General features: G+C 34.5%; 3 protein-coding genes across 3 annotated transcripts; all 3 read right to left on the bottom strand.

The window, feature by feature from the left end:
• Positions 1-1752: 1752 nt before the first annotated feature.
• On the bottom strand, positions 1753-4209 carry LOC103494328 (probable xyloglucan 6-xylosyltransferase 5). Its single transcript, XM_051081083.1, has one exon. The coding sequence runs from the start codon at positions 3441-3443 to the stop codon at positions 2061-2063; it is 1383 nt and encodes a 460-aa protein (XP_050937040.1). The 5' UTR covers positions 3444-4209; the 3' UTR covers positions 1753-2060.
• A 242-nt stretch (positions 4210-4451) lies between these two features.
• On the bottom strand, positions 4452-6634 carry LOC103494008 (pentatricopeptide repeat-containing protein At5g61370, mitochondrial). Its single transcript, XM_008454999.3, has one exon. The coding sequence runs from the start codon at positions 6171-6173 to the stop codon at positions 4713-4715; it is 1461 nt and encodes a 486-aa protein (XP_008453221.2). The 5' UTR covers positions 6174-6634; the 3' UTR covers positions 4452-4712.
• A 303-nt stretch (positions 6635-6937) lies between these two features.
• On the bottom strand, positions 6938-10253 carry LOC103494007 (protein NEN1). Its single transcript, XM_008454998.3, has 6 exons — positions 9841-10253; positions 9472-9629; positions 8894-8940; positions 8744-8807; positions 7577-8316; positions 6938-7310 (listed from the first exon to the last, which is right to left on the bottom strand). Exons 1-6 carry the CDS (start codon positions 10118-10120, stop codon positions 7079-7081), a joined length of 1521 nt encoding a protein of 506 aa, XP_008453220.1. The 5' UTR covers positions 10121-10253; the 3' UTR covers positions 6938-7078.
• Between the last annotated feature and the right edge of the window lie 2821 nt (positions 10254-13074).

The raw sequence follows: 13074 nt of genomic DNA on the forward strand, positions 1-13074 counted from the left end.
ACTATTTATTATACATACCATAAAATGTTATCTTTAATACGACGATGGTTCTATTGGATTGATTTTCGAAGTTTAGTTTTATTATAAATTCTTTACCGTAATTGTTATGTTATTTACCTAACAAAATTTTTTCAATTATATACTCTAATTTAAACACGCTTTTAATTTTCTCTATAAACCCTTTGAAATATATTCACGTTATTATTATTATTATTTTGTGACCTCAGATAAAAATAATAAATCTAAACTTAGTGTGAAGATTAATTTTTGTAAAATTATTTCAAACAATAAAACTATTAAATATATTTATAAATATAATAAAATTTTAAAATATGTCAATGATAGAAATAGATAAGAATGTATCGGTATTTTGTCTGTCAATATTCATTGGTAATTTTTTAAAATTTGTTATATTTATAACTATTTTAATTTAATTTGTCATTATTTAAAACTAGACTTCAATATTTTTAGATTTTTATTAAAGTAAAAAAGAATAAATAAACATTAATAATGGAAAAAGTAAAAAATAAAAAATTGGTATACAATCAAATATAGCAAAAAAAACAAAAAATTATATATAAATGAAAAAAATTCAAGACTTTATCGATGATAAACACAAAAATGATAGACTTATGTCCAAATTTGAAATAATTCTACATTTTGTAAATATTTTCAAGTTTAACATGATTCTTCAATAAAAAAATATAACATTTTATAATATGTAATACATACATATATTTTTTTCAAAAATAAAAATACATATAATATTTGTGTGATTCATCAATATTTAAAAAGATTTACAATATCGCAATTCACAATAGACATTTCTCACATTTTTATTCGTGTCAACTTCCCTCTTCCCTAATAACTCTCCTATATTTACAATTAACTAACTAAACTCAACTATTTGTTTTTGTCGCTAATCAAACGCTACCGTAGAGAATGAAAATATAATAAAAGTTTGGAAAGATTTTGTTGCAAAAATTAAATCACTCAAAAGGGTTAAAATAGATAAATGTCACGAGTTTCTATTTTCTTACTTCACACACTTTATTAAAAAAATTATAGCAAAATTAAGCAAAATACTCTTAAACTTCGGACTTTGAGTCGAAATTACCCATAAACTCTCAAAGTTTTAAAAAATAGTTAAGAATACATCCCCTTTAACTTTTAAAGATGTATTAATACTCTTAGCCTTGGAAAATAAAAATTAAGAAATTTCTCTATCTTTTGGGGTGGGATCCTTAACCTATCCTCTCAAGATGATACCTATTTGAATTGGATCGAATATCCATTTGGACTCCACGACTCTGATATCATATGATAAATACGAGCTTAGAAAAAACACGAGGTCTCCTCATCTCTCCAACGTGAGATCCTCTCCTGAAAACTTTCAAACAACCAAACTGCTGGTGGATGGAAAGTAAAAAAAACAACTTTGTGTTCAGATGCCACAATGACTGCTTAGAATATCAAAATCCAAGGAGTTTCCAAGCAACCACTGTGATAGGAAGAATCGAGGACTTGTTCTATGCTGGCTGTGCTTGGATACTCGTAGAGTATATGCAGACCAAACTTTTTTTTTTTTTTTGCAAAGAAAACACACAAAATATAACAAGACATTGAAGAGACATAAGATCAGAAATGTTTTCATTAGCACTTGAATTATCCAAACCATGTGATCAAAGAGTTCTCCCTCTTATTTCCTTTGAAACTGAAATATGGAGACCAACGTTTGGCAGTTTATCAAAGTTATGGTCTAAATTTGAATGCACAACATTGATATCAATATGAGCAAAGTCTAAATACATAGCAACTCCTCAAAAGAAGATCAAAACAAAAAAAAACAGTAAATAAAGTACCTATACTCAATTACTGAAACACTATCTCTTTTAAAGTTAATGAAAGAATTCCACTCTATCTTTCTCAAAAGCAGTATCAGAATGACAAGAAAAGGAAGCAAGACGGACAAGGGTATGAACTATTACCAGCCTTTATCTGCTATGAATTCACGTATAACAACAACACCTACAAATAAATCACACAAGGTTGTGATTTGCTCACTTGGTAGGAGGTCCATTGCTTTGATGCAGAACATGCCGCCGAATATCGTTTTGATCAACTGACTCCAATGGAGTGGCTGTCTCATTCCTGATTCGCTTGATTTTGGGGCTCAAAAGGCCCCTATGGCGAAATCCATACAGTTTGAGAACTTGGTTGTCAGCAAAATTGAAAGCCCTCTCCATGCTACTCAAACACCTTTCTACTGGATAGTCTCCATAGCTACCACAAGGTTTGCAACCAACAAAATGAGTCACGAATGGCCACCTTTCGTCGCCCAATCCAGGGTGATACTTCTCAATCATTTCTTCATACTTATCGACTAAGCCAGCCCAGTAACCATGCAAATAGTATGAATTCTCAAGAAACACCTTATCCATCCATTGATCTTTCTGAGAAAGCAATAAATATATCAAAGCTGACTGATCATCAGCTTCAAATGCTGGCCTTCCCTTCAAGTTTGCAGTCAAAATCTTCCCGGCCTCTTCTCGAATAGGACCCTTTGGTCCCATCGGAGCCCAAGCATCCAGCAAATCCAAAGACCACTGGCAATTCCTAAACAAAAAGCTTCCTGTGTTGAGTGCAATCCAGGACTTTTGATTGAACATCAAATCAGGGTAACCATGAACGACCAAGTTATAGTTATCATATTTTTCCAAAGGAATCTCAAACACCATATCAGTAAATAAAGCATCACTGTCCATCCACCAAATCCACTCAACCTCAGGGTGGGACAGCATCAATCGCCGGATCAACGGCAACTTAGCCCAATACCCAGCAAGTTCCTTATCTAAATGAGCTATATTGTATACAATCTCAATCCCATGAAGCCTGCAATAGTCAATTTTATTCTTGATTGCCTTCAACAAATAATGATCCCCAATTGGGTTGTCACAGGGTTTTGGGGGAGAACCAGTAACAAGCAAGATCCTAGCTCTTTTATTAACATAATTCGGAAATTCTGGGTTTTGATCGAGCCAAACCTTTCGTTCCTGATTCCAGTTAACAATCTTGGGTCCGAGCGTGTAAGTGACATTAGGGTTGATTTGGGTCTCGGCAGGATCATCTGGGTCGTTAGGGTCGCCGTCAGATCGAATCTCGGCGAGGATCCGGTTGGTTTCTTCGATGATATTCTGGTTCACAGCGTCAGCCTCGGAGCTACCAAGGTTGCCAATACCGATTGTGCCACGAAGAACAAGGATGGTGACGAATCCACACAATATGGTGATCTTAATATTGTTGAAAGTCTTCTGGATCTGACGGCCACGGGGAATTCCAGGGAACCCACGACTTCTCCTGCCGTTCGCAGTGGCGGCAGTGGTGGGTAAACCATTCCCTCCACTGCCGGTTCTCTTCTGAGCTGAGATATTGTCTGTACCCATGTCTCGTCTCCCTTCTCTCTATACAAAGTATGTACACCCTCGTATGCAGAAAGATCTAAGTAAATACTTGTTATTTCCCCGAATACAATAGCTATCTCCAATTCTCCCCCCACCTTCAATCCAAATAAGCGATGAAGATGAGGAATCCAAAAGATGGGGAAGAAAATGGGAGAAACATGGAGAAGAAGAATAAAGGGGTAATGGGTAATGGTCAATTCATAGAGGCGATTAGTTGAGATTTTGAGGAACAGCTAAGAAAGGAAGAAGAGGCGAAAGGGGAGAGTTTGAAGAAGGAGAAAAGGTGTATGAGCGAGTACCACCGACTGTGTGGGATTTGAACTATTGAAGGGATCTTCTTTCCTCGAATGATTCGAAATATAATGTAAAATAATAATAACCCATCCCTAAAATTTTTTTGTCTCGTTTCTATTTCATTACATCAATTCGATAGATCGAAAAACTTGATTCTAATTAATCAAAGTTTGATGATTATAGTGAAGATGGGATGGATTTAGTGTGGAGTATCAGAAATCATATGCATTTGTCTGATCTGCGATTGGATCCATTGTTTTGTGAAAATTATTGGGAATTTATTTTATTTTTGTAGCTTTAAATAACAAAGAAAATCCGATTTTCCTACCTCCTTCTGTCAAATGGCGAAAGGACGTATTCGTTAGTTGGATACCACACTCCTATTTTTGTTTATTTTAATTCTCTACTTGAAATTTACAATACTAAATTACACCTTTTTCTTTTATTTATTTTAAATAAATTATCTTCTTTTTCCCAAATTTCCAATAGTAAATATAATAAATTCATTATATTATTGAACAAATAAAAGTAAATTTAGTTCAATAGTGATATCATAACATTTCGACTTAGATCACCCTGAAATACGAACTGAAAATTGTATTTATTAAATACGAATAAAATAGCATTTCAATGTTATATTAATTAATGTTTCGAATTAAACAAATTTGAAGGTAAAAAGTGGATGTAATGAAAATGTATACAACTGATATAAAGTATATATTCTCGGTTTATCAAAGTTTCTTACCTTCTACCCTACATATGTTTGAACTCAAAATTCTTTTACAACATGTGGAGGCTTAAGATCTTAGAATGAAAATCTTCTAAATCTCCATTCAAAATCGTTTAGGGGTATCATTAAGTTACTATACAAATCTTGAACAAGGAGACCTATGAAATGATTTAATTTGACCAAGTTAAAAAAAAAATTTAAGAAGTTCTTTGCAAGACAGATTCTTACTAACCTTTCTTTCTCTTTTTATTTGGTTTCTCAGCTGCAGCTTTGTTCTGCTTCTCAGCAGTATTGCATTCTTCAACAATTTTATTCTCAATCTTTCTTGTTGGCTTGAAAACCTTTGTGATTGAAGGATCCAAAATCTCACTTGAGCAGTTAAGCGAAACACCCATAGCCATGGCTTCCTCCCACAGCTGCCTCCCCATTTCAAAATCACCTCCTCTACAAACCTTTGGTATAAGCACATCATAAACTGGCCCATAACCCCCCAATGAGCTTCTCTTCATCTTCTCAAAAAGCTCAACTGCATAATTTGTTCTCTCTACACCACACAGAATACCAATCAACTCGTAGTAGAATTTTCGATCAGGGGTCAATCCTTCTTCAATCATCTCATCCACGATTTCACGCCCTTTCCCAAATCTTCCAGTCAAGAACAACACTCTCGCCACGAGATAATAGCTTACACAATCGGGTCGACAACCCGATCGTTTCATCATCTCGAGGATTCTACAAGATTCCTTCACTCTCCTAGTTTTGCATAGACATGATAACAATATGTTGTAACTGATTGAGTTGGGAGCAATTTTGTAGGATCTCATTTCCATCATCACATTCAAGGCTTCAGGCACAAGACCTGAAGGATTTTTCTCAACATTTTTCTCACAAAGACACTTGAGAAAAGTGTTGTAGCTGAACAAATCTGGCATGGTTCCATCTGACTTCATTTCTTTCAGTATTCTTCTTGCTTCTTTTGTGTTCTTCTTAATAGACCATCCATATAGAAGGCTTCTATAGATGCAACTCATTGTACTAGAAATCTTGTCCTTGTGGTGCAAGACAACTCCTTCTGCTCTTTTAGCATGCCCTTTCGAACAAAGAGCAGTAATAATAGCAACGACAGTAAATTGGTCATGAGGGCATTTGTACTTCTCCAGGTTCTTGAACAGACCCAATGCTTCATCGTCTCTATTCATTTTGACAAAAGCTTCAGCTACAAAACTGAAAGTCTGGCCGTCCATTGCCCGGTCGGCTTTCTTAAGATTAGAAAGTAAAATGTTAATGGCAGTGTAGTCCTTCTTCTGAGCAAAAAAGCGGATGGCATTATTGAAATCTTCATCTTCTAAAGTGTGGTTTAACTTCTTGAGAGACCACAAGAAAAATCTGAGTAATCTTCTAGTGGGAGCTTCATTTTTGCTAGAATCAATAACTTGGGTAACTAATGAAGATGTCAATGATATTGTACATTTGTTCAGACTGGATTCCAATTCATCTAAACCACCGATCGTGCATGAAATCACTTCACACAGTTTTGATACAGCAGCTCCATTGTTTACGGTGGAATGAAGGGAACAAAACCGATGCTGCGTACAGACGGATTGCGCAATGAAGCTATCCCATTTTAACTTCAACAATGAAACGCATCTTCTCAGCGGCATTTCATCGAACATATGGCGAGCGTGCATTGCTATGCACGGAGAAACCCCAACACCAGGAAAAGATAATCGCGTGGGTGTCTACTCGCGTCAATTGCCGGAGTAATGTAATCGTAACCGTCGACGTGGTTTCGTAGATTCGCCGGAGACTGAGAAGACTGCGTGTGTGAAAATGCCTCCAATCTCAGGCACAAAATCGTGGGTCTGAACCTGCTAGCAAGTAAATGGGTCATCGGAGAAGAACAATCAACGTCTATCTGCGTGGGTCGTTGCCGTTTCTCGTCGGAGACTCGCCGGAAAACGCGACCAGGTTGGGGGCGGCGGCAGGGTGAGAGAGGGGAAGAAGATGAATTCGTTTATTTTCTCATGTTTTTCCCTTTTTCTTTCCTTTGATGACCTGATAAATAGAGCCTTTTTCTTCCTATTTTCTTATCTCATTCTCCACCTAAACTCTAAATCAAAACCAATTTTCTCAAAAATAAACCAATATCAAAGAAAAAGTTATATTCCAAAATAAACATGAATTTGAAACTTCATTTAAAATCTCTCACCCAACAAATAAAAAATCTAAATATCTTAAATTAATTACCCTTAAATCCAGAGCCAAAATATACATTTATCTTCGAATTTTAACCAAGCAAATAAGTATATCATGGGCACATCTTTGTGACTTGTGAGCAAAAGTTACTAAATTCCCATAATTTATTAGAATAACAACCGTATGGATGTAGGTTGAACTTTCAACCTACAAAGAGAAATGTTATATCGATTATGGTTGAATTATATCCGCAGTATAGACAATGGAAAAAGTTTTTTTTTTTTTTTTTATTAAAATAATGAAAAGGGACTTGTTGGAAATTTGAATGTTAGACAGTGAACTAAGTATAATATAACATGAGAGCTACTTCGATAATGGACAAATAGACCTCTCATTACTAGGAATGGATAATCAACTTTTTTGCTACCAATCTAATGCCTGCACTCTGTTGATAGTCATATGTATCCAAGGAAATGAACGCATCTAAAATGGCTCCAGGTTTGATCAAGCTATCAAGCTCTGCAGCATCAAATTTACTGAATATCAGCCTTTGAACAGCGCCTGATGCGTCTTTTTGGTACATTTCTGTAGCATAATTTGCCACATCTCCACTTACTGCAGTTGGAATGCTGTGAAAAAACAAAGTTAATATCAATTAGGAAGTGACCAAGAAGAGGAAATTTATGAATTCGTAGAGCAGATGAATGGATTTGGACGGCAAGAAATGAAAATTTGAATCAAACAAGCGTGCAGATCATATGTTGGACTTGGATTATCTCTGTTATTTTTTGTTTCTTTTCCCTCATTTGATAATTCAATTCATCAAAATGTTTGTCGATGACAGTAGTCAGTTTACATGTCAAAGGATCAGATGGGACATGGGAGTATGACTTACTGTAATCTCATTGTCGGGTAGTTGAAATAACCATTCTTTCTCGTCACTGCAGGCCTCCATTCAGAACCGCTGCCAGAATCGGAAAATAATCTTTGAGCCACTCCATCAGATGCTTCAAGAACCGTGCATAAACTAGGTGGTACATCAACCACAAAACTCAACCTTGGACGGCCAGCGTAGTCTGTGAATTTCGTGCTTATGCCAAACCGAACTCTCAGATTATTACATAGAAGCTGTAAACAGTCATCTTTGTGCCACAATTGTATTCTTTGGCTCCCACGAAAAAATGGAACGAAAGATGCAGTGATGAACAGAACAGACACCTGATCTGGCTCCAAAAATTTAGTAGTGTGAAGACTTGTGGAAGTATCCTCTGAGGGAGATGCTTCGGTAGATACTGTGGCATGTTCTCCTTCCATGTTGATATCTGTTTCAAGTGTTGCACCTGTTATTTGGTCGCTGATAGTGTGCATATTAAAAGAATCTGATTCAGTTGCACTAGGTTCAGCCAGATTCAAGGCTCCGTCCTCAGAACTGCAAGTTACGAGAGATAGTATCGGATGAGCTTCCCCTTGTTGATCTGTTAGAGATATGGGATTACCACCAATATTTGAACTTGATGCGTGAGAATTATTATTTGAACTATTCCCCTGTGGAGATGACTTTGCAGCACGACGCCTAGTAACAGCATTTGGAGAAACCCAACTGTTCTCTGGGAAAACTTCGGGTAGACTTGATTCCTGTTGCCAGACAACAGTTTAAACCACCATACTCTTCTTATATAAAATGGTCGTTATACGAGCAAAACTAATGCAACTACGCTGATGTTAGACAAAGTTAAACGTTAAAAAGAAACTGAAAGACAAACTGCTACAAGAATGTCTCCACATGACAGGTGCTAGGTAGGCAAAATGGAGACGAGTAATGTTAAATGATGCAAAAACTGACAATGTACCATTTGGAGTCTATCATGATTTAAATTCAGAAATTATCACGGTTATCATGGGCTGACATCCAAGTGGTCAATATTCAGATAATGCAACAAAAATTCCATGTATATAATCATTGGCAATGGCCTAAACTGCAGGCCATTAATTAATTATTGACATAGTTACAAGTTAACATGTACATGTTAGTTATGTTCAACATCTTAAATTTATACATTACCAGAAACAAGACGGTTGCACAATACTTTAGAACTTCAAGATTCATCCTGACATCATCCAAACTCCTGGAGAATTACAAAGACAAAGTCAGATAACTAGAAAACGCTCCTTTAGTTTAAGCTAAAAATTAGTAGCAAGTTTGAAGAGTTGCCTGTGTGTTTGTTGTCCTATCCCGAAATAGGAAGCAAGAGTCGCCATCTACAGGGAGGAAATGAACATTAGAAGATAAGTAAATAAAGAGTTACCATAGCTTCTACAACGCAGAACCCAAAGTCAGAGCATGCATGAAGATATATAAAGCCAAGAAAATGGGGTTGAAGTAACAGGGAAACTCAAAACAAGGGAAATGTCATTACAAGAAGCCTATTCCCATCCCTTTATGCATAGTTTTTAGAATATTAATCCCTCATCATTACGGATCTTCCCCAAAAGGTGGTTTTCCCAACCCCTTCATAATATTTAGCAGTTAGATACTAAATTAGTAAAACGTTATATATTTGTAATATAATCCTATCCTAGTGCCAATTGATAACATCATTTAAGTCTCATAATTAGAGAGATAAATCCCAAAACTTCAATTACTGCTACAATTTCCTGCTTGAGTTCTGAATGTTGAAAACTCTTAATAAATTTTGGACGAAGGCACCATCTAATAGAAACTAGTATATAGATTTCTCAAGATCACTGATCACCTGAATTAGCATGCAAAAGAGAGAATTCAGTCATTACCTTCATGTCGCCAGCTCTCCTTCCAAACCTTTGAGTCAACAATGCCAATGAATCAATTGTACCTTTTGGCTCAGGTGCTGGCACACCAATGTCTGCAAAAGCCTCCCTTATTCGCGCACAATCAAATCTAAGTATGTTATGACCTGCCCATATCCGCCCTACAGGAAACAGTATCGCACCAGAGGAAACTCAAACACAGGCATATACTAAAAATCAAAGTAAAAGAAGCACGAACAATTCTGAGCCAAAATCTCTCGTTTGACAAAAATCATCTCCCAGTTCCATCAGAAGACACCCAATTCAACTCCACACATCAATTTAATATCCATCCCACATGCATATATAATACATCAAAAAGAGAGAGAGTACCGTGAAGTATATCGTAAACCCTATCAGCAATTTGGGCGAAAGTAGGGGAAGAAATGACAGCATCTCTAGTAATGCCATTGCACCGCACCGATAAGGAGGAAATGAGCGAGAGATCAGAGGGCTTTACGAGAGTGGAATAGCTTTCCAACTCAACCAGTTTCTTAGGGCAAACCAGAATGGCTCCAAATTCCAAAATAGAAAATTTCTGGCCTTGGCGGGTGGGAACGGTGGTCTCGACGTCAAAGAAGGCAATCTCCGAACGATCCTCCGTCGGACCCATGATTGTTTAAGAAAAATTTCAATCGAAGAAGAGCGAAGATTAGTAGATTTGTGTGAAATTGAATACGAAGAAGAAGAAAGAAGGCGCGAAGAATTGAAGGCAATATAACGTTAACGGCCGCCATGGGGTTCAAGAGTTTGCTTCGTGAGGTTGACATTCTAATTTCCAAATAAATCTATTTTCTTTAAAATAACAATAAAAACTCCAACCTAATTATCTTCGTATTGATAACATAAGTTTTTAACATAAAGTTCGATTACGAGATTATTATATCTTTGCAACGTTGGGGTCCGATTTTTTCGTTATATATTTTCTTACTGTCTCTTTACTCGATAAAAATTAATAAGATGTCTTTAAGTTATTCGAAGACTTTTATCGAGTTTAATTTGTTTTTATCTTCATATACGAAATATAGTTTTAAAGATATTGACTTTCAATTTTGAAATGATCTAAGGTTTGATTTTATTTTCAAACTTATAGAACCGTTTAGATTATGAATTTTTATTACAAAAATATATATATAAATTGATAGTGTCGTTATAGTGATATTTATTTTTAGGAAATGGAAATGAATATAAAAGTAAAAGGTTATGATGGGAATAGGAAGGCATTCCATCCCAAAGATTGGAATGAAAGAATTGAGAAAACCATTTCTTAGAGGACAAGTAATTAAATGTGCAAATACAAAACCCTAACTTTCATTCACCTCTTCTCCTCATTCCCACGTTTTCTTCTTTATATATATATATATAGATATATATAGATATATTTATTATGACTTTTGAAAATATAGAAAAAAAAACAAAACAAAACTTATGGCAGGAAGAATTGATGCAAGTTGTAGAAGTCTATCACTAATTGACACTAATAGAAGTCTATCAATATTTTCAATGATAGAAACCGATAAAAATCTACCATTAATTTTATTGTTAATAGAAGTTTATCAATGTTTATCAATATTTTTTACTATTTTGTAAATAGTTTGACATTTTTAATAAAAAAAAATTCTAGAATAGTTCGTAGTAAACTTTTAACTGTGTTAATTTTATTTTCATTAGATTCTTAATATATTCTAAAATAGAAATTACAAATGTATTGAACACAAAATTAATTAATGTTTAAGGATTTATGAGTTAGTTCAAATTCAAAACCTTATTAGGGAAAAATTTTAAAGTTCAACAACCACACTATACACTTTTTTTTTTAACACAAGTTCAAGATCTTAAAAAGTAAATATGAATATTAGATTAATTAGGTAAGAACAACAAAGGTTATGTTTTAAGTTTACACACCATTAATTTGAGCTATATTTCTATAAAAGAAAAGTCTAAATATGGTTACCTCTACCCTATTTTCTCCATCAAACCCAACTTAACATCTATTCACATATGTATTTTCTAAGCATTTTGAGTTTGGTTTAAGAGAAATTTTGGATACAACTTTCATTTATTACCTACCATATCGTATCAACATACTTTTAAAAAGTAGGTGTGAAGTGTACTAGCACTAAAAAAGTATTTACGAAGATAAACTTTTAGAGTGACGAAACCGAAAGTTATAATACTTTTGTAAGACTATAAAAGTTTTTCCCCACCCAAACTATCCAACTATATCTTTTTGGCTTGGTTAGAGTGACGTATGACAAGCTTTTTTACATAATATTTTATTTTATGGTTAAACAGATTACAAAAAATGATTGCAATTGCAATTGCAACTCAACGACCAATTAAGTACAAGTATAATATCAAGATGAACGCTCCTCATATCACACGATTTTTTGAATAGAATACAAGAAGAATAGGTTTAGCTTAAGGTACAAAATCAGTCGCATTTCGACTCATCTTCATGCATTGATCATCTCTAATCATATAGTAAATAAATTAAAATTAATAATACCCACGCAAAACATTTCCTCAATCTCACACATATATATTTTATTGCCTTGCTATATTATTGAAAGAAACTCAATTGTATACAATAAAAGTGGAACAAATAAGAAAATTCCAATGACATAGATTGTATGATGAAATCATTATAAAGATTATTATTGGATATCATGCAGATTCATATTGATAATGGAGAGAGTCAAAGCTGCCAATTGAAACACATTACTATTATTATTCGTCAATGGCGAAACGATTCCTTCTTTTTCTTTAAACCCATTTTCACAAGTTGTAGGAGCTTCCATAATTGAACTTACCTTGATATTTGAATCTTTATAATTCCTATTTTTGTATTCTCTTTTTGCCTCTTTCAATGTTGGAACAGCATCAGAATAAAGCTCTACACAATCCTTCAAACAACCCTTGATGAACTCTTCCATTTTTTTGTTCCTCAAAAGCTTCTTGATTTCTCGTCGAGTGCTTGTTACGTTGTGTCGCAACAAATCCATGGAAATGAGGCCAAGTTTGTGAAGATTCGCCGAGCGACTACGTCTGTCAGATTCTAAAGAAGTAACACAAAATTTGTAGGTGAGATTTGGGGTACTCTCAGCTGATTTCTTGCATGTTTCTTGAATGATATTGTGGGGTTTTGAATAAGTTTGGGAGAATGAGGAAAAAATGAGCATAAAGAAAATAGTGAAGGAGAAGAGAAAGGAAGTAGAAATCATGATCATCATAACTTTTTTTTGTTTTCCTTTGGCTAATAGTTTTAGGAAGGATGACCTTTTGTCTTTTTGGTTGATCTTTCTTTTTAGTTCATGGGGTTTTATTTATAGTTTGGGGAAGGGGAGGGGGTCCATGCTTGGATAGTTTCTAAGACTAGATTTAGTGGAGAATCTTTTTTTTTTTTTAATTATTATTTTAAAAAGAAGTGGGAAAGAATTTATTGCAAGTAAAATTGGCCTTTGGATTTCAAAATCTACCATTTTTCTTAAGAAAAGGAACTATATATATAAAAAAGTGAAAATATTATTTTAAATCCTAATAATAATTTTCATGTGAATATATTTA

This window comes from Cucumis melo, chromosome 2, assembly GCF_025177605.1.
Source record: "Cucumis melo cultivar AY chromosome 2, USDA_Cmelo_AY_1.0, whole genome shotgun sequence".
NCBI lineage: Eukaryota > Viridiplantae > Streptophyta > Magnoliopsida > Cucurbitales > Cucurbitaceae > Cucumis > Cucumis melo.

What these genes read in the sequence shown, in the direction of transcription:
- LOC103494328 (XM_051081083.1), bottom strand. Translation starts at nt 3,443, where the DNA reads ATGGGTACAGACAATATCTCAGCTCAGAAGAGAACCGGCAGTGGAGGG.
- LOC103494007 (XM_008454998.3), bottom strand. Translation starts at nt 10,120, where the DNA reads ATGGGTCCGACGGAGGATCGTTCGGAGATTGCCTTCTTTGACGTCGAG. An exon ending in ATAGGACAACAAACACACAG is followed by an intron (nt 8,808 to 8,893) that starts GCAACTCTTCAA and finishes GTAATTCTCCAG; the next exon opens with GAGTTTGGATGATGTCAGGA. An exon ending in TACCCGACAATGAGATTACA is followed by an intron (nt 7,311 to 7,576) that starts GTAAGTCATACT and finishes GTTTTTTCACAG; the next exon opens with CATTCCAACTGCAGTAAGTG.
- LOC103494008 (XM_008454999.3), bottom strand. Translation starts at nt 6,173, where the DNA reads ATGCACGCTCGCCATATGTTCGATGAAATGCCGCTGAGAAGATGCGTT.